Source organism: Megalops cyprinoides, chromosome 2 (genome assembly GCF_013368585.1).
Source record: "Megalops cyprinoides isolate fMegCyp1 chromosome 2, fMegCyp1.pri, whole genome shotgun sequence".
Classification (NCBI taxonomy): Eukaryota; Metazoa; Chordata; class Actinopteri; order Elopiformes; family Megalopidae; genus Megalops; species Megalops cyprinoides.
The window spans coordinates 39,884,531-39,907,191 of NC_050584.1; the positions used below are offsets into that span (position 1 = coordinate 39,884,531).

Here is a 22,661-nt window from a genome sequence, read left to right on the forward strand (position 1 = left end):
ACCAGTCTATCCAAGCTGATGTAACCACACAGCAGCAACGGACTCTTATTCTTACAACACTTGATTGCTGTGAAATTCATGAAGGACAGCAGTCCAGAGTGGTGTTTTTCTCTCCAAATGAATTTACTGTAGTGACTAAATTGCCTCTGATCCCCCCCCCCTGCACAGCAGTACACCTTATGGTAACAACCTGGGGATTGGTCATGTGTATGTGACTGAATGGGTGTTGGGAGGATGTGCACGGCCTCCTCCCATATTTATTTGTCTTTGATGGAAGACCTCCAGGTCACAGACTGAAGGGCCATTTCCAGCTCATTTGGCTTGAAAGTCTAATGAAAGAACATAAAGAGAAATGATGAGGTGACATAAATCTGAGGTTAAATAAGTGATAGGGAGATGTGTGTATTCACCACAGACTGCCAGCTGGAAATGGGCAAGCAAGGCTGCACAAGACAGTACTCTCCATCAGAGGGGAAGGATCTCAGAGGCACTGCACCTGCCTTGCGTAGCATAAGAGATGAGAAAACGAGATGGGGCTGAGCAGAGGTGCAAAGATGGAGGACCATTCTGTGAGGAACAACAACAGGACGAGGTGGAGGGAAAATGCAGAGAGGGGTGGCCACCTGTTTAAGCCATGTCAGACAGACAATGTTCTCTGTCTCTCTTTCTGCACTTCTCACATGGTTACCCACCCCCATCCCCACAGACTGAAATGTTCTGTTTACACCCTTCACCTCCTCCCGAAAACTGTCATTAAGATATTAATTCTGTTGGGGGCATGACTGCTGGGACAGGTGGGGCTTGGGATCAAGCACAGATGGTAAAAGAAATTTTAAAAACCATTACTTTTATGCCAGAAAAGCCTAATAAAGTCATGCTTACACTGATGTGACAGTGCTTACCCTAATATAATATATTTGCAATGATTCCATCATATTTGTGTATACAACAGGAAGGGAAAGGGGGATAGAAGAGCATTTTTAAGAATACATTTGTATTACCATATATTTGAATATATCTGTTCAAACTGAAGACAAGGTAGAAGCATAGCACAGCTCTGTGCTTGTATGAGTGACTATTCAGAACAGGTTGTGCTATAGGAGCTACAGGGCCTTTGAGTGTGAATGAATATCTGATGTGAGCTGAAATGTGAATATGATCTGATTTAAATCAGTACACCCTCAATGAGGACAAAAAAAAACACTGGCTGACCATTTTCTGTTCTCCTGTTTTTTTTTTTTTGGTTTGGTATTGAATTTGGTATTTACTGTTGTATTTATTGTCCTTATTGTCTTTACTGTGCTATGTTTTATGTTTATTTTAGGTTGTGTACCTTTGTTTCAACATACATGACCGTTGGCAAGGGAAATTTCCTTTTTGGAAGTGCCTGGTATTGCAGTGTGACATTGCATAGATGTTGAAAACAACGGTTTTGTGTTGAAAATTCAACTTAAACTGAATATCTGTGGAAGAAATTCCTGTAGACCTGCAGTGCTCTGTATTTCTCTCCATGATATCATGCAATAAAGCTTGATCTCGGCCGAAGTCTCTGGTTGTCTGGGAATTCTTCCACAATATTCAATAACACAAAATTGTTGCTATCATAAATAATAAAAAAAATCACTGTGTTGTGTTCCCCATAAAACTACCTGGTAACTTTTATTGTTTAGTTGTCATTCATTAACAATTCACCTGGGTAAGTGAGATTGCCTTTGCTTGTCCACGACTTGTATATCCACACTTCATCTATTGCTATAGTTTTTTTTTTTCCATTTTCTCACAAAACAGACATGTCTCAGACTGGAACAAAAGACTTAATTGTCTTGATATATTGTTTGAGAAATAAACATGTCAGAGACTGCAACTGAGTCACTATGTTGTCAGTTTACCTGGCTGAAGGTATTTGCTCAAAGTATAAAGACGTATTTCAGAAGTTGGGCTAAGTGTCTTAACCCATAAAAGAGCTTTGCATATATTTTAATGTGTTAGCACATGCCTGAGAAGAGCTCATGAACGTGTACCTTTGGCATTCTTTCAAATCTACTGTGGAATAGCTGAGTTCTACATACACATTATTTGTAATTATATCTCATGCTCATGTTTGATATTGTGTCACTGAAGAAATGAGTTTCTTATCATATTATTGTACATCAGACCAAAATTTTAAGAAATTTACTATGGTCACCATGATTTCTATTGACTGTTCAGTTCTTTTTATTAAATATGTTAAATACATATCCCCATACCAAAAATAATCTATTGAGAATATATTACAGAAAATATATTTTTTAGCTTAATCAGTGTATTTAAGGTGTGTAAATTATTGCCATTTTGGTATATTGCAATATATTTCTGATTTCCAACACTACATTTTAATTGTTTTTGCAATATATTCTTGGGCTGAACAACATATTTATCAATATATTACAATATATTTTATTTTCATATGGGTAAAAAATGATCCCTATGTGCCAGTCAAATTGTTACCGTATGTATAATTTTTCTTGTCTTGCTGTATTTACTTTCATATATTTCTATATTACCACATATTGCACCCTCACATTTCACCTATGTGGGCAGCCCTGGACAGAGAAGGTCCTTGCTGTTTGTCATTGGTTGGGGTGAATATTCAGAACTGTCCTGCGACTGGGGCTCCACCTGTGAACGACCTCTGTCTGTCCCAGCACATTCGCCCGCACACGCTGTAAGAGCTGAGCTCATTACAAGAGCGGGAATCCAAGGGGTTAATTAATCAGGCAGAGTGAGAGATTTGCATGCTTCTTTTATTTTGTTGCTTTGTTTTGTTCCAAGACAGCTGCAAATTAAACTGTTTTGCAAAATTGCAGAGGATACGCATGTAAATAAATCACACCGTTTATCTCTCTCTCCACGCCCCCCCCCCAATCCCTTCCCACCTCTCCCTGTCGTCACCCTTCCCAATGTCTTTGGGGAACGTTAATGAAGAGACAGAGGGAGATATAAGGGAGCGCCTCAGCCAAACATCCGCTGCCTTGATTAATATACATACCTAATTCCGTGCTTTTTTATATGCCATGCAAATGAGGAGAGAGGAATTTCATTCTGTCTCTCTGCATTCCTGTTACACAGGGTGTCAGGAAAGGGGAGGGCTACGCATTGGCACACCGGCTGCAGCCGCATTAAATTAGTGGGCGTTTCCTGGGCCTGATCAGCATGTAGAGTATTAATCAGCAGGTTGCTCCTCCCTTGCCCTCCAGTGGCTTTTAATTACTGGCAGTGAGAGAACTCTGGGGCGGGGGAGTTTGGAAAAGGGCTGGAACACAGCAGGGTGTCCTTTGGTTTACCAGGAGTCCTTAATTAATTTTGTTTCATTATGGGCCATGGTTGCGAGTTAGGGATGTCTCTGCCTTTTGGGACCAATTTACTTTTTTGGTGGGGGGGGGAGGCGGGGGGGGATTGGGGTCACAGAATTATTTATATTGACTGAATTTGTGACGAAAATTGCAGGAAGGCTGCAGCAACAAGTTAACTGGCCCTGACCTGTAGAAAGAAAGTTATCATGAGAGGGACTGTCCAAGGTCACTGCACTGCACTATGCCGATGCCAGAGAGGTGTACTATAAAGACCTATAACAAAGCATAGTGACACAGTTTTTACCGTATATTTATATATCTCTTAGTTTAAAATCTTCATGGCAGTGTAGAGTGATTATTGATTAAGTTAATCATAATTTATATGCTTAGTTGCTTGCAGAGCTGTTCTCAGTCATTTATAACTACAGCAACAAGACAGTAGTCATTAAAAAGACACTGTTTCATAAGGGTGGTGTTCACAGACATTTTTAACTGAAGAACAAGAAAGGATTCAGGGTAATAGTGAATATGACTCTATTTTGTTGTGCAGTCATTTGCAATATGCTAAACTAATTAAATTAATTCAATGAGGATGGACTAAGAATTTAACAACTTTACATGGTTAAGATTCATTTATTACATGGAATAATGATGACATATCTTTCAGTATCTTATTTGGAAACATCACAACATCACATTCATTATATTGCCTTTTTAGGGGATTTTATTGTGATTAAACTGTTCATAGTCTCATATTGTTTGAATTTTCTTCTGAAGTTTGAGAACCAGAAAGTGAATATGAACATTCAAGCAAGTGTAGTTAATACTGTGTGACTAGGAAGTGAAATGTTATGAATATGTAATGTGTGAATCTGCTTTTTAGAATATGAAAACAACAGAGTGGAATTTGGTACTACAACTTCAGACAGCAACATTTCCACATTTCCCCATGTCTGCTGTGGCCCACACAATTGTGATTTTGAGACAAAGATATTGTCTCCCATGTGCATGTGCACTGCTTATTCATTTGGAATGACCGTTAAGATTGTGGGCCATCAAACTCACCAACACTGTGATTGATGATTTTGTTGAGTGAGTGAGCAAAACAGCAGTCCTGAACACAACCATTCATTGATAAAAAATGCGTAAGGTCAAACCAATGTTTTGTGGCCTATATAGTACCAGCTTCATGTTCCCCTTAAGAGTACATAATTATCAAATTTATTTTGTGTTGTGGTCTTGTATAGTGTTTAAATAAACATGAGAGCATTCATTTTTTCATGAAGATGTAAATGCATAATGAATATGAATTCCCCTTTCTTTATTAGTTTTTCTGGCACTTTACAGTATTATGTTGCAAGACTTCATACTCAACAGTAAACCAAATAATAATAAAATACATTCCAGGGTAAGCAGAGCATGTCAGAAATAATAACAAAATTTTAGTGCATCATTCATAAATTCTTTTATGCATACACAGATGTTGAAAAACAGAGAAATCGCATCACTGTAGATGTTGACATTGTTGATGATATTTCTACATATTCTGTATCTGTCTTCCTCTGTCTTACTCCCTCTGTGCCTACTCTCTACAGTATGTCTGCTTTTGTCCTGCAATAAATTAGTTTTAATTCTGATAACAAAGGAGGCGGGATGTATTGCATTATTTCCCAAATGAGGGGGAGGGGTGTTTGCTGTGAGTTAATTTAATAGATTGTGTTCAAGAGTGAGGTGTGTATGTGTGTGTGTGTGTGTGTGTGTGTGTGTGTGTGTGTGTCTATGAGTAGGGGTGGGGGCACAGAGAAGGAATATATAAAAGTGACTCTTATCTCAGGGTCTTTATTCTTTTTCTGGGAGCTCCGGTCTTACGATTACAGTTTTCAAGAAAGCCCTGTTATTTCATCAATGCAACAACAGGAAGACAGGCACTGAAAGAAAAGGACTGTGAATCATTTGGGGTGTGTGCTGGCTACGGATCCTGAAGTGGAGTCAGTTTAACCGTGTGCGCTATTCATAACTTTGGATGAAAACCATGGGAGATCAGAACAATTCAGACAGACGTGAGTTGCCAGTTTTGATTCAGTCTGAACCTCATTTCCTGTGTTACATCATTTTTCTGTCATCCCTGGTTTTCTTATGGGTGCTTGATATGTTCAATCCCTGTTAGTGATTTATTTTTCATTTCTTATTTCACATCTGCACAAATGACTATGTCAGTTGCAAGACATTGGCGAGTGGTATATTAACTTGCCTATGCCCAAGCTTCAGTCTCAGCAGAATAAGTCAGTTATGCAGAGCCTTGGAGACACTGGAATATTTTATTTTCATGGTGGTCACAAATATTGTGCATATACATTCATTGTCTACATTTTGGGATTAAGATTTTGATAAAATGTTCTCTACAATCACAATATTTTGCTACTTATTTTCAGACTAATACGTGAACTAACAGAAGATGAAAAGTATTAACACATACAAAATCATGACCTGATAAATTTAATATGATGAGAATAGTTTACAAACAGATCCTCTGATTTGTAAAATGTGTCAGTTTCCCCCTTGGAATTTACTGGGAAATGTAGATCAATATAGCAAAGTATTTTACAGGCAGCAGGGATCCGTGTCTTTTACAGGCACCTTGTGGGGATGCATGTGAGTGCAGCTGAATTGTATATAAGGCGATAGAATGGTCCAGTCCAGTCCTACTGAACTAGTGGTGGTGCTCAGATGCTAACCATATAAAGTGAGATATGAGTGGCACCTCATATTTATGCACGGACAGACTGTAGTAAGGGAGTGTGTCCAGCAGGGGCGCTGTGGGTCTGTGCTGGCTGTGGAGGAGCCATCAGAGACCCTGTGGTGCTGTGCGTGGGGCCTGATCAGCGGTGGCATGCCAGCTGCCTGCGCTGTGCTGAGTGCAGATGCCCCCTGGAGGGAAGCGCCAGCTGCTTCTTGAAAAACGGCCGGACCCTCTGCAGAGGGGATTACACCAGGTAAAGGAGGTGGCAGGAGAGGAGCACCAGAGCAGCCCATGCGCCCTACAGCATTACATTGTCAATTAGTAGTAAGCATGCTCATAAATAACAAGGTCTCCTGCAGTGATCCATTATTGGTCATGCGTAATAACAAGGTACTTCAACTGTAGCCTGTTCTCACAATTATTGTAGTGATCTTACCAACACTGGACAGTGTCACAGTGTCCTTAGGTGCTGTTATTGAATTGCATGCCAGCACATTTACACATCTTGTTGCAAATCACTCATAATACAATTATTTTCATTCTTTTACGTGTCAGTGATTACTAGTGCAACTTGGAGGCACTTCCAGCAATGCTCTCCCCTCAAGTTCACTTAATTTAGATCTTAAAATTAACTGTGTGTTCCTCTGTTGAATTTATTATAATTAATTTATGGCTAGTGCTTTACATATTAAAACTTCACTTTCAGGAATTTGTTGTCTGATTGTCAGCCAAGTCCATTTATTTGTTTTGGTGCTCAGTGCTGCCCTCTATCTGTGTGTCAGGATGTTTGCAGTGAAGTGTGGGGGCTGTAGGGAGGCAGTGCTTCCCACCCATCTGGTTTTGAAGGCAGGGGGACATGTCTATCACCCCAAATGCCTGCGCTGTTCACTCTGTAATCGATTGATGCTGCCTGGGGATTGCTTCACTTTGGGGTCGCAAGGACTATGCTGCCAGGCAGATCATAAGAAGCCAGAGCAGAGGAGCTGTACAGGAGCCAAATCTGAGAGATTAAAGGAAGGTAAGCAGAGTTTAGCAACAGCAATGGTAAATGTTTCTTTGTGTGTGAATGTGCGCTTGGTTCAGATGTTATTTTTGTTATAGTTTCTGTTATACTACTACACAATTCCTGTATTCAAATATAGTGTAGATATAGTTATACAACAGATTTGGTCTGCTGGGCCCTCTCTGTCCTGCTCATGACTGTTTGTCTGTATATGGGCAACTGATCTATCTCTGTGCACCTCGATCCACCAGGAGCAGTGCCCCGAGACGGGCAGAGGCCAGGGAAGGGTGACGTGTCGCGGGACAGGCAGCGGGGCAGGGGCGGAGGGATGCGAGTGCGCACAGTGCTCAGCGACGCTCAGCTCAGAGCTCTCCGTTCCTGCTACTCCCAGACCCCCCGACCCGACGCGCACATCAAGCTCCGCCTGGGCCAGCTGACTGGCCTGAGCCCGCGGGTCATCCGGGTCTGGTTCCAGAACAAGCGCTGCAAGGACAAGAGGAACAGTCTGAGGGGTGCCAGTGCAGGAGACCTGACCTGCGCAGTGAGTCGGAGAGGTGTCCCAACCTGTTTAATCTTACTGCGATCCAGTTACAACTTGGCATAGATTATAGGGGCCACACTGACATTTGAATCAGTATTTACATATGAATCAGTATTTATGTATGTTTGCATAGTGCATTATAGTATTGGCTTGTAATGAGGGCCGTGTGTAACAGGCAGAGTAATGTTTCTCACAGCTAGGTGCTGACATTACTTTCTGGAGGCCATGGTGCTGTCACAGTGTGGTTCCCATTTAACTCTGCCTCTCTATGTTCAGACCCTCTTGTATGCCACAGCCAGACCCATGGTGGTTCGCACCCCTGAGCCACCTGACCTTGCCCTCCCGGTCTGTGTTTATGAATCACCTTGGCACACATTGGAAGGGCAGCCACAGCGCATAGAAGAGGATCTGATGCTCACAAAAATGGTGGGTCAGCATGTTGTCCGCATTTGGAGATACTTACACGTTGTCAAACATGAACCGAATCACACATGCACACTCTCATTTCCCAGACCCAATTTCACACTTCTGTTTTAATAAGAATAAGAATAAGAATAAGAAATACTTTATTAATCCAGAATGAAATTTGAGTGTCACAACTGCACCGTCCGGCATACACCAAGACAACACAAGAATAAATTGAATAAAATAAATAGAGAGGTATAAAATACAACAAAAAGAAATATGTTTGTGCAATTATGCGTTGTGCAGTACTACTGTAGTTGTCATATAATAAATAAATGAGAATAGTGAGATGGAGAAGTTATCATCCTTATGCTTTGATTATATAATGAATTATGAAACAACTATAAACAACAGTAAGGTTATTGCTATTATACAGTATGAAGTGCAGTAGAAAAACAGTTATTGTTGTACAATGTGCATGACAATGATAACTGTATAGTGCAAATCCTGACCAGATGGTTAGAGAACAGTTATTGTCCCATGTGCAAAGATTATGGGGGGGGGGGGGGGGGGGGGCCCCACAGGGCATCAGGCATTTTGTTTATGTAAATGTTAATGTGAAGGTATAAACACTGTTTTGCTTTTGTTTCCTCATAGGTCTCATGTTCCATGGAAGACCTAGAATCCCATTCCCAACTGTGTCAACATGTCTGAATTATTGGCTTGAATAGCTGAGGCTGAAATAATGAGTCCATGTTTTAACGGTTTCTTGAAGGTTCTGACTTCAGAATGGTCAGAGGTCCCTTGAAGGACTGAGGACACCGATCCTGTTATCTGAAGTCCATGTCCTGTGCCTTATCCAATGAAAACACGAAATCACAGGAGAAAAGAAAACCGCTTGTATCCCAGCAACAGGAAGCTTGATGGCTAAACTCTTAGACACCCATGCTTAACAATACCTTCGTGTATTTAGTGTGGACACAGTTCTATCAATAATAAAACCTTAATAAATAACAATAATAATCAATAATAAACCTTAATAAAACCAATTTGAAAATTTATACAAATCATTGGATATGAGGTGCACCCTCTGAGAAGAGAAATGTTGGCAATCTAAAAACTCTCTGGTTTATGCTTGGACAAAACAGGAGTTACCAGCTGGCATTTACATACTATGTAAAAGATAGACTGACTGAAGTGACTGAATGAAGTGATTGTGAATGCTATGTGGTATATAAAATGAACAAATTAAATTAATTCTCAAGAACCATGTTATTTGTGTATTCTCATATTGTTTTCTTTTGTTTGAAAAAAGGTGAAATATTACCCATGCCATCTCACATGCTTTAACAACAGGGTAAAAAAGAATCAGCTGAAGTTCAGTATACACTATACAATACCCAGTACTTCCAAAATATCTCTTTCACATGGAAATGTTATGCTGACCCCCATCCCTTATCTAGTACTACTCCAGTATTGAGCCAAGCATAGCAGTTCTCCAGCCCAAAGTACACCAGAGAAATGGATAAAGAAGTGTACTGTAGTGCAACATTGTTCAGATCAAATCGTGTTGTTAGACAGCACAGAACATTATATAGAAATGCATGACGCAATGTACAATTTCACAGAGCAGAGCAAGGTGGAAGAAGGAAACAGAGCCATATAGGGTGTTATTGTTCAGTGCGGGATGTGTAGTGGTAAAGAGAATTAGTTTTCATCTGAATGTTCCCTAAAAATGTGGAGCTGGCCACACTGAGAGGCGGCAGTGTGATGTGTTAGCATGTGATGTCGGTATGGTCACAGATTTATGGTCTGTGAGTTTGTAGTGGTGTGACTCAAAGTCAAACAAACAGATACCAGACCCGTGCCTCTATCTGCCTCTCTCACACTCCAAAATGAAAGTAAAATTCAGTATAGTTTCCATACTATCTAGTCATTCTCAGTCAGCGTCCAGTTCTCCTCAGAATGGCTAGGCTTTTTTCTATGCCATCTCTTTCAATGTTGTATTAACCTCCATTTTCATTTAGCTCTAAGGACATTTTTGACATTCCCTACCTTGGTTCGTGTAATTTGTTACTGCACTCTCTCTGGTCTTGTTTTCTTAGAATATGAAAAACGCATTGAATGGCATTATTTCAAATTGCAGGTACTACTCATGCTTTGATTGCAATTGTTGACCTTGTTGAACTGAAAGTGGATACATGTTTGCAATAATCCACTAGGGGGCAATATTGTCCTAGGAGGAGCAGATGAGCTTCACTTTGCTCACCTTTGTCTTCATTGTGTGTTTGTGGCATAAAAATATCAAAGTACTTAACATGAATAAAAGTCACCTGGACATGAATACCTCTCAAACTTGCCCCATTGTCAAACTGGCACTTCTTTAAGCAATGTTTATCAAACGGTTGTTGCTGCATCGTATGCCACAGCTGACTCAAAGAGAGGCAGAGGGAGATGGTCAGCCTTCTTGCTTTTATCACCCCCTCTAGATTTTTCCCCTTTCTTTCCTGAGACATTTTCAGCAGTTTCCTTCAAAGCTTATTTCTATACACTCCCCTTGACTTTCTGCCACCTACCTCCTAGCTTTCAGGTCCCTTTCTCATCTCTCATTTGCTGTTTCACCCTCTCCTCCTGTCCCCTGTCCTGTCCCCTTCTCTGCTCTCCTCTTGCTTACCTCGCCATGCTCCCGCCCCTCCCTGCTCTCTCGCTTGGACGGACTCTCTATAAACAGGATGTTTATGCCTTTATGGGCTGCAGACCAGTACAACGCGGACAATCAGATAATGCAGCAAAAGCCCCGCTGTGCCCCTGCTACCAGTCTGGCCCTGATTAACAGGGATTTAAAAACCCCAAAGAGCACATCCCTTTTGCCCCACGCTAAACAAACACATGGTCTCACAACACAGGGATGTCACAGGGGCGGACGCCCGCTTTGTCATGGCCGCTGACAGGGTGAGCGCGGGGCAGCAGTGCAGATAGCAATCGGCTGCCCTGCCTTTATTTCACACGCCACCCTCCCACAGGGGTCAGGCCCCCCCCGGCACAAATGCACACACACACACACACACAAAACACAGCAATGCACACGAGAGGCCTCGCACATTTCTCAGGGTGATACAGAGAAGGCCTTGCTGCATATGCCCTCTCAGACCATTCCATTCGCGTCCAAAGAGAGCGGAAAGTGTGGAAGTGGGAAAGATGATTATGGGATGACTGGGACTGGGACTTTTGAGTGTGACGCAAGTGCAACATAAAGCAATTAATTTGGATGATGTTTTTATCCGAGAAACAATAGGCCATTTTGGGACCAGTTCATGGGAAAATACGTAAGGAAATAGGATCTTAGCTTGTTAAGTTGAGAACTCTGCACTGTTTATTTTCCAGCCCTGGTCCTAGTTTATATGGTTTACATGTGCAGGTTTCTGTTCCATCTGAGCTCTCAGTTAATTAGGTAGCAGTGAGCTGTTAATTGAATCATGATCTTGATTTGACATCTCTAAATTGAATCTGTTGTAATCTCTAAATTGAATCTGTTGTTGAAGGTGTTTTGTGCTCATATAAAAGATAATAGTACAGATATCTGTCCCTTGAACAATTTGGTGCAAATGCTTAAATTCAGCTTAATTAGTTCAATTAATTGTCCTAGAATGAAATGGAAACTGATTATTCATAATCATTAATCAATAAATCTAAACATTTGTCTGTATTAATAATTTGTTTAAGGGACTCAAATTCAAAGAAATAACCTACAGAAGCAGCTTTACCTGTATCTTTCTTTTACGACTGTTTTTGCATAAATTCTGCATGAATTTACTGGTCTCTGCGTGGTAGCCATGTTTCCAAATTGCATACCATATAGATTAGTAAATCCATGCAGCAATGATATAAAAACAAGTCCTTTAAAAACTCCCAATGACCCATATCTGTTACAAAAAATTAATAGCATGTAACCTAGCAAGTGACATCTAATCCAGACATTAAATCAGTGTTCAAATAACCACTCAGTTTGACCAAACTTATAGAGAGCTCAGTGGAAGTGAAAACCACACACACGAACAGTATGTCTCCAGAATCAACTGCCCACAATCAGCATAGCAGGGCCTGTTGCAATAACATCATGTGACTTGCTATAGATCACACTGTAGACGGGGTTTCAGCCACATGTGACATGACTAAAATGAGGCATACTATATCAGCTGTCTGTGGTTCCCAGTGGTTTGCTGATTACCAGGGAAGGCTGTGCTTCTGTACAAAACTGCCACAAACACACTTGTGTAAAATTCAGGTCTGCCCTGGATGAAGGAAGGTGAAGAGCAGGCAGAATTGTGTGTGAGGCTGATTCATTAAAACTGAACACAGCCAGTTTATGTGCAGTTGTCAATGCATACATACTGTATCTAAATGTATATGTGTCCGTGTGTGCCGTCCAAGTCAGGGGGTCAAGGGGATTTCCCCCATAGCACTCAGTATACACAAATTTCTGTTGAAGAGGTGGATCTGCAAACTAATTATTTGATGATTGGCTTCTTGCCTCATTCATTACAGCCTCATCAAAACCCTCTCATACTTCAGGTGAAAAAACTATGTTTTAGGCATTGTCATCCAGTTGTGCTTCACTCTTCGTAAGTCAGCCAAATTGATGCCCTTTCACTCCATCTCTGCCAAGTCAGCCTCATCCTGAACCACTTTACCCAAAGCAGAAGGACTAATTATATGCAGGTTATTGTTTTCGAATGAAATTGAACAAACCTGTTAGAGCTTAGCATACCTTTGTGCTTAGTGTTAGCCAGAGCAGCTGTCACCCAATAATTGAGACAGCCATAAAAGATAAACATATTGACATTTTGCTATTGACTGGACAAAGGTGTGCTACAGCATCCAGCTAGGGCTGGATGAGGTGGCTAGCATGCCAAGCTAATCCCTATAAGAAAGAAAGCAAATCCATTACACCACAGTGTGCACTACCTAATACATGAGAAAGCTGGCAATCAAATGCCACATTGAAAGTGCTCTCAGTGTTGGTGCAGAGCACCGGGGCACACTAATGCACTATGCTCCAGAGCGATGAACATCCCCAGCCTCCAGGTGTCTCATAGGAAATCTCAAACAGGTCAGTGGAGCTGACTGAAGTGGATTAGCTGATGTCGTACTGAGATAAACTAAGAGAGGTGGAAAGGTGGCAGTTGGAGTAATACATCTAGACAATGAGCCAAAGTCAGTAAAAGCACTGACCATTCTGAGCTTGTCCCCCATATCAAGCATTCTATAAATAGTCTGTGGAGGGGTAAGTCTTTAACCTTATAAGCCCACAGTGGAAAGTCTGAATCTGGTGGGCATTTCCTGTGAGCTGCAATCGGCTCAAATAAAAACACCCGTGTAGAAACAAAACATGCAGCACCGCTCAGCCCAGTACTGTCCCTCCCTCTCACTCCTCTCCTCTCTCTCTTTCTTTGCCCCTTCCTCCCTGAGTCCTCCTCCATTTTGCTGTCATTGTCCCTGCTCCCTCTCTTGCTCCCCTCTTTAAATCTTTCTTCTGTACCCTCTCCTGTTTCCAGCTATTTCAATTATCATCAAATTTTGTTAAACCAGCCTCTAACTGGGTGAAAAAAGCATCACGTATGGATATTGATAAAGACATCCAAGGGTGCCACTACTTTTATAGTGCTACAAACTTTAAAAAAGTAGGAAAATTACAGAGGTAAAAGAATGATTGTAGTGAATGGAGATCTTAAAAGCCATCACTGAGCCACACAAAACACTCGCCTCCACACAGACTGACACAACGGATTCTGTGTTAGCAAAATTTCAATGTTATTTTTTCAAATTGGCACCACAACCTGAGTCTGAATTAGGCAGTAAGTAGTATCATTAAGACACTAACACCGAGACACATATGGCTTTCATGCATTTTTAAAAGACTTGTACATACTCATGCAGCATAGAAATACACAATTATGATCTTGTTAGCTTGGCTTGATCTATATTATGTCTTGCTCTCTGTAAAATGGTGTGGAAAAAAAAAAGATTATTTCAAAATAAAAAAAAGCAGCTATAAGACCTGAAGATGAAATTCTGGCTAAATCATGCTGTGCCTCGATGGGGCCAGCCACAATCAGATGCTGTGCTTATGAATTTGAGTAAATCTCTGGGATTTAAATTGCATGTTAAGGACTGAATTGCCTCTCAAGGAAGTAGTGACAAGCTTGTCCTGCTCCCCTCAAAACTGAATTACAAGCAGCATGACTAAACAAGGGTAGATCCTTGTTAGGGTGTGATAATATCTAATATAATCATTCCCTGGTTGCATGGCAACAACTCCACTTGAGCAAAATGTTTGGAAAAATATTTCCAAATGTAACATGAAAGTGCACCATCTTTACTGGCATTGAAAGATTTGTCACAGAATCTCTGCCAGTGACATCAATATGGAGTGAACATTTTACTGGAACTTCAGATTTAGCAAACTCAGATGGGACCATTTGGTCAAGATGATTAAGTGACCATTAATTTATTAATCTGGTTCCCATACATGGGTAATGATCCCTCCTTTGGTCTCAGGGGTCTTTCTGGCAAACTATGACCCATTTTAAGTTTGTTTTCAGGAGAAATGAAACTGTGCTGAAGAGTGCAATGGTGTGCACCTTTGTTTATAATATTAAATGCACCAGTGTTCACCAATGTTCTTCAACAAAAGCGATGGTTTACTATGCCTTTTAGATTGGAGCTTAAAGGTTGTTAGTTTGTTTCCTAGGTGGCACTGCTATTGCACCCTTGGGCACAGTACTTCACCTGAACTCCCTCAGTAAATATTCAGCTGCACAAGTGGATTACATGGAAAATGGCGGGTTATATACTGTAAGTCACTCTAGATAAGCAAAACTGAAAAAAAAAAACAAAATAACGCCTAAGGTATAAGTGTGAATACTGTAAGAGACAGACTTCCCTAATTTCTCCAGAGGAATAAATCTCAGGGATCTCTCTGGGCTGCAGCGTGGTGTGGAGAAGGGAGGTGTGTCGGAAAGGATGAGCTCAGTGAGCAGATAATGCTGCTGTTTACACAGTGGGGAGCGCTGCAGGCCGGCAGGGCTCTGAAAGCCCATTGTTCACCCCACTGTCTGCAGCCCGGCCCGTTTATTTTCACACCACATTCCCTCGCAGCCTGCCCTCTCGGCGGGAGTGTCGCCCTCTCGTCTCTGTCCGCCTCTGCCTCCGTCAACAAACAGCACCGCAGCGCACCTCAGAGCGGGCCTTTCTCCTCCTGCACCGGAGCGTGCCGCACAGCCCCCCACCACCCCACCCCCCGGGGGGACAGACACATGTGGGGTCCGCTCGGGAGATGGAAGGGCTGAAGCAGGACCCCCCCTTTACTCGCAACAATGTGCTCTGCCTGACATGTCTGTGCTGTAAACACAGGTGGAGCACAGCAGTGCACAGACACTGACAGTGGGGGGGGGGGGGGGGGGGGGGGGGGATGTGCTACACACATGATGCACCTTCTTCTCTCTCCTTCAGCCCCAGAATGGGTCCAGTTTAACCTGTGTCCTACACCCAAGTGCTGATTTTCAACTAATTACACACCAGTTCTCACATGGAGTATACAAGACAATAAAACTCAATTCAATTTAAAATAATGGTAATAAAGCTAATGATCCAGTTAAATGATTTTAATTTGTGCCCAGAGACATTTGCAAACTTTATGGTAATTTTAAACATGTGTTTTTAGTTCTAATTAGGCAGCTGTTGTATCATTTTTTCTCAAATTTGTTCTCCAAGGTTGTTCTATTTTCTCTGGGAAAGGACCATAGAAATTTGCCTGCTTCAGAGAAGAAAGAGGAGCTTTCTCTGTAAAAATTAGACATACTGAAATGGTGAAGTGCCCTGCTGTCTTATATTCTGCTTTGCCTCTAAATATTTCATCCTAATAAACAACATCAAACTGTAGACTTTCAGCAGAATCCTATTTGAATAATGCATATTGTTGAATCTCAAAAACACAAATGATATATTCAAATCATCTCTGTCACAATGGCGCATGCAGCATATAATTTTGTATTCATGAGAAGTATGGAAATGAAAAGGTTGATCGTAGAGAAAGCATGTTAACCTCTGAAAGGTTTCAAAGGGTTTTTTCCAGCAGTCCTGTTTTGGTGGATACCATCACGGCAGCACTACGGGCTTGAATAATGGATTGTGAACTGTGTATTTAGTTCACGGTGTGGAAAGTGATGCAGGCTTGAATCTGGAGCCAGAGAGCTTTGGGGGGGCCCAGCTGGACAGCCCAGCTGTCTTGTTCTTGAGCGGCAGGCAGTCGCTGGATCAGCACAGCGTGTGCCACCTCTGCAGATCTGTATCTCTGCCTTTATGTGGAGTCTCACCCTGCAGTCGGCAGCCTGGACATAGCCCCATTCACATACCCCTCAGAGTCACTGACAGAGACCCCCTGTTTCTCTTGGGCAGGAACAGGAACTCTGGTGAGGATAGAGGGGAAAATTAATAGTGCAAAATACCAAAGGATTTTAGAAAAAAGAAAAACCTGCTACCCTCTGCAAAAAAGCTGAAGATGTGAAAGAACTTCACCTTTCAGTATGACAGTGACCCAAATTACTCAGCCAAATCCACAATGGAACGGCTGAAAAAAAAGGAAAATCAATGTCCTGGAATGGCCCAGAGCCCTGACCTCAAGCCTGTGATAAATCTTTGGACTGACCTGAAGAAAGCTGTTCATAAGCAGTCAGCGCATAATTGCGGTCCTGCAGTTTAAGTGAACTCAAAGTTGGTGGAGACTTATCCAAACAGACTCACTGCAGTTATCAAAGCAAAGGGTGCTTCCACTAAGTACTACTTTAAGGGTATGCAACTTGTACAACCAAGACATTCAAGGTTTTTTCATTTTTATTACGTTTTTAAAGACTGAGGCATTTGATTTTCACTTTCAGTGTCCAGACAGCCGATCTGTATGAGCTTGATGACTGTGTAATGACGTTATGCAGTGCATTCTGGGATAGTTACAGTACACTACATAGGATATTACTTAGTTGTCTTTGAATGGGAACACTCCACCAAATAGCTGACACCAAAACTAGTGCACTACACAGAGAGCAAAGGCCTAATTTTAGAATCATCAGGAGGAGTGCTGAAATTAACAACAAAACTCTGATCCCATGAAAATACAAATCCTGAACAGGAGTGTGTAACGGAACTCTAAAAAGGGGAAAGGGATGATTCTGCATTAGATTCCCAAAAAAGTGGCAAAGGAGAGCAGTACGTCATAAAGAAAAGCTTATTATTCCAACAGCAAAGAGTCTGAGAATGGCAACAGTACAGCAACAGGAGAAAGGTGGTGAGTGAATATGGCAGTGGGCAGCTGACAGACATTTTCTGACACTGACTGACTTCACTGGCAGGTCTGGGCCGATGACACAGTAATCCAGATGTTTCTGAGGTTGTTCTGAGTACCCAGATGTGCACTGAGCCAGACAGTGGGGGTTCAGGGGACGTGAGAATGGGACCAGATGGGGACACACACAAAGAAACACTTGAGCATTCCACACACTCTCCCGGGACACAACTCTCTGACCCCAGCCCAATGACATTAGTATGTAGGCGGCCAGATTTAATTTCTCCCACAGAGCAGCACAGGGGGATGAAGCGAGTCACTCGTCTGGCTGCATAGAGACCCTTGTGGTTTCAGGGCAATGTGTAGAGATGTTGCTAAAGCAATGCTGTAAACAGTGACATGTACTCATCTCTTACACATTTGAATAGAGTATATTAAATCCAATTAAACAGGGAGTGTCTTGGTGAATAGGACCTTGGGTTGTGTTTTTCTTGTTCAAAGGCAGGAACTGTGGACATTCAATCAGACACATTCAGTAAAAACAAACACACATTTAAGGTATGAGGCTTGAAGACAAAGATGCATACTCACATATGCAACAGTTGGTTTTACTGACATACACGCATACTTGCGCACACACACACACACACACACACACACACACACACACATACATGCATCCACATGCACACCACTATAGCTATATAAAGCTACATTCTCACACACAAAGAGGTCTGGATTATGCAAACTCTGCCGGATATCAGCCAAACAGCCCAAGTGAATCTGGCAGAATCAAAGGACTGGGTTATTTACATGACTGAGATCCAAGTTATTTTTAAGTTGTTTGGAGAGGCAAAGGCCAGAACTTTATTTAGTGATTAAACAGTGACCATAAGGAAAATAAATTAAAGCCAGCAAATGTAGTGTGCCTATTACAAGAAAAAAAATTGATAATGGCATTGCACAGATGATACTATCTATGAACATATTTTGAAAGTATCACTATGATAACAAGCATTTTGTATCATTTTAGAGTTTTGCTTTATATATTTTTATCATTTTTTATTTAAAAAATATCATCTCTCAACCACTCCTCACCCTCAACCAAACACCTCCATCATTTCCCCTGCACCTCCCATTTTCCAAGCCCTTTCTATCATCTGTCCTCAAATCCACTCCTTGTACGGCAGTTTTCCCTATTTTCATTTCTTCCTGTTTGTTCCCCTCTTTACTCGTCCTCTTCCTTCATTTTTTCCATCACACTATCTGTCCTTACTTTCATCCCTCTTTCACTGTGGTCTTTCTCCTGATCCTCTGCCAGACACATACAATCTGTCTTTATCCTAGCTGAAGTCTGGTCAAAATGGTCTGTAAATACCACATAAAATAAGGTACAGAGAATGGGACTTTTCTACTCTTTTGTTTTGTATCAAAGTCAGTTGGAACAGGGGTCTGGTTTTAGTAAAACGTGGCACATAAATAAGGATACATTTAGAATTAAATCAGTAAGCAAAAGAAATCTGTAAGAGTTCTTGATCTCATGGCTGTGTTGAACAGATGTGAAAATATGCACTGTGCTTTTTTGTATAGTTTTGTTTTGTGATTTTAAAATTTTATGTCTGTGTATGTTTTTGTTAAACTTTTTTTTGTCTTTCTCACACACAGCTTGTTTGGTGATCATCAAAGTTCATATTAACTTTATAGATTCACACAGCAGGCTACACACATAAACGCACACACTCCGTCATGCATGCACACACACAACTTTACTTACAGGAGTGCATGTACTGGTATATGTAGTTTTTCAACTTAAAAAACTGTGTAGAATTTTGTTTTCCTGAAGTAACTCTGTTTTTTTAGCTCTTTAGCTTGGCTTTTTTTACCTGGGGCCATCCCACATAAAGCAGTCGTCTCTGGGGCAAAGCACAAATGTCCTCCCACACAACCTGCCATCTGGACCCTCTAGGCACAATGGCCCACCTCCCCAGCCACTGAGACACCAGTCAGAGAAAAATGGGATAGATATGCAGCTTACAGTACACTATAAAAGTGGTGTTCTTCACTGTCATCCAGTTCCAGCTCCTTCAGTTTTTTCCATTTTCGGCCAATTCAAGCTTTATTGTAAGCGGTATCACAGTGTTGTGCAAGTCCAATGGCTACTGGGTCTTGTAGACATTCACTTAATGAACTGTAAAGAAAAAAGCAATAATGAAGGATTCTGATGGGGAACTTACCATGTTAGGGATGTGTACCGTACACACGAGGACATCACAACTCTTTCTCCTTGAGCTGCTTCAAAACATTACATCACATTACATGCATTTAACAGATGCTCTTATCCAGAGCGACTTCCATCACAGTAGAACATAAGCATATCCATTCAATGAGTGTATCCGTTAAACGAGCAACAGTGTCAGACCAGGCTCACAACACTCCCAGAGAGTTGTCCCAGAGTGAGTGTGAGCATAACACTATTTAAGCCCTACCACAAGTTAACTTGTACACTTTTGACAAAAGCCAATTATACTACAATCCAACAGTCCCTAAAACACAAATTCATAATACATCATAATACTACACATAAAATTAACATGAAATGCAAGAAGTAGCAGGTGTTAGGGGGTGGGGATAGAAGTGGAACTGAGATGCAGTCTGAAAAGATGGGTCTTCAGTCTATGTCAAAAGATGGCCAGTGATTCCACTGTCCTAACCCCATGAGGAGTTCAATCCACCACTGAGGGACCAGTACAGACAGGGAACATGTCTGAGAAGTGCGACCCCGTCGGGTCAGGACAGCCAGTTGCCCCACTGCTGCAGAGTGCAGTGATCTTGAGGGAACATAGGGTTTGAAGAGGGGTCATGAGTATGAGGGGGCTGTCCCAGTCACTGTCCTGTATGCAACACCAAGGTTTTGAACATGATGCAGGCGATAACTGGAAGCTAGTGAAGCGAGATGAGGAGGGGATTAACTTGACTACATTTAGGGAGATTGTAGACAAGTCATGCAGCTGCATTTTAGATTAGTTGTAGAGATTTGATTGCACACACAGGAAGGCAAGCAAAGAGGGAGCTGCAGTAGGCCAGGTGTGAGAGGACGAGGGCCTGAACTCGGAGCTATAGATGAGGCTGGTTAACATGTAGAAGAGGACGTGTAGAGGAGGCTGGTAAAGGAGAGCAGGCAGAGGGGGAAGGATTAGGAGAAGAAAGGTGAAAACCCCAGAGGCACCCCCCCCTTTCCCCCGCCCCCCAAGTTCCCACTGAACTATAAATTCCAAATGAGCTAACTCACCGCCAAAACTATCAGTCCTGGGTCAGCTATCCCTGACTCATATCACACACACACACACACACACACACACACACACACACACACACACACACACATACACAGACACACACACACACACACACACACACACACACACACGCACACACACATACACACACACACACACACACACACACACACACACACACACACACACATATATACACACACACACACACACACACATAATCAACTGTGCCATTTCCTCAGAGAACTCAGAGTGACACGGACTTGACCTCCTTGTGCAGGCGGATCAATGCACAAGCTCCAGAAATGAACAAGATTGGGACTCGAGGTCCCCAAAGGCTCTGATCGCTCACAACTGGTTTCTCTCTTTCCCAGTTTCACCAAGCAGGCAGGACATCAGAATGTTAACAACACCACAACTTCAGTTGTGTGTTTTAGTTCTGTTATGAATCATTTTCAGAATGTCTGCGCGTCTCTGTTGGTCAGGGTAGAGTAAACAGAGACGGGCCATATCCATTAATCTGCTTGGGTCAGGCCTGACGTGTGTGAGTGGGGCAAGGCCGCCTGTTAGTCCTCACACTCGCTGACAGTCTGGTGAGAAAAACCAAAGCCTCCCCCTTTCTCTCTCTCTCCCATGCTTTGTTTATGGGTGTTTTAATCAGGAGGGTGACAGTGTGGAAACAGTCGGGCAGACTCAAGAGCAGCTGTAACAGCTCGTAAGCCACACAATGGGATGTGATAGCAGCCTAGCTTGTTTATTTTCCCTGAGTGTTTTATGCTGGTGTGCCTTCAAGCAGTTCCTCATAAAATGGCCCATTTTCCTCTGGGAATACTAGGAGAATGTGCTGCCCATACTGTAAATACACGGTGGGAAGTTGCGGGGGGGGGGGGGGGGGGGGGGGTTCAGCCCTAAGTTCCACAGCTTCAAAGTTCAGCTTTCTCTTCTTTACCCGTTTTTTCCCTCTCCCATTTTGGTCATTCTGTTCGTTTGAACTGAAGTCACCTCGCATGCCGTGTCGTGTTACCAGGGAAGGGACTCTTGTCTCTAAGTGACTGAGTGTGTGTGTGCATGTGTGTCTGTGTGTACTGTCCTTGTCCATCCTGGAATGGCGCAATGGGAGAGGAATGACCTATCCCACACACAGGAAGGGCATAAGAAGGAAAAAAATCATTCCTCATCTGAACATGAAAAACAGAAAGGAATGAAAGAAGGGTGGATATGAAGCAATGCAAGTCATCTTTTCTGGACCTGACAGCTAAGAAAATACAGCCTCTGACAAGTAATACGTCAAAAAGATCACACTAACATGTCAATTTTGTTTTTGTGTAAAATCTTAAATATTCTGAATTGTGCTGACATTAGTATTGATGGGAATAAAGATAGCGACCGTGACAATAACATTTATATGCATACAAGTCTTAAAAAGAACGTTCTGTTTCGCAGTTTAATAACTTTCTTCCTTTAGCTGTGTCTGGTTTTCAAAATACAGTAAACACCAACATTTTCAGGAAACACCAACATTTCTAGTCAGAGGTTTTACCCAAACCAATGCTAAAACTCTTTAAAGACTTAAGTAAAAAGCCAGTTACTGCAGTAAGAAGGCATGAAGCTGCGTACTGCATAAAGTCTTTGTCTTTCAGTCAGGCAACTTCAATCCCAGAGCCAGCTTGGGAGGAGGACACATAGGTCCCTAGGGGCAGGATAAGATGTCATGAAACATCATGGATCAAGGACGTGCTTAAAATTACATTGTAACATTACAATGTGCAACACAAGGTATTATATCACGATTTTTATCTCTCTATGCTGGCCACAATTATTATACAATTACATACAATGGGAGCAGCAATTATTTGTACATCAGTTGTTGTTTCAAAATGAAAAGAAAAATTATTCATTACAAAGTAGTCTCTTTAGCCAGTTAATAAATTGGTTTACTGTATCATTCTTGCTGGTTCATTCATTCCAGCAAATGGTACTGCAATACTGTTTTTTTATGTCTCTGCA

At 41.8% G+C, this 22,661-nt stretch overlaps 1 protein-coding gene across 1 annotated transcript; it reads left to right on the forward strand.

Moving 5' to 3' along the window:
* Window positions 1-5,364: 5,364 nt before the first annotated feature.
* LOC118771146 (insulin gene enhancer protein ISL-2-like) lies at window positions 5,365-15,370 on the forward strand. Its single transcript, XM_036519041.1, has 6 exons — window positions 5,365-5,392; window positions 6,115-6,325; window positions 6,855-7,090; window positions 7,342-7,616; window positions 7,893-7,961; window positions 15,143-15,370. Exons 1-6 carry the CDS (start codon window positions 5,365-5,367, stop codon window positions 15,368-15,370), a joined length of 1,047 nt encoding a protein of 348 aa, XP_036374934.1.
* Window positions 15,371-22,661: the final 7,291 nt, after the last annotated feature.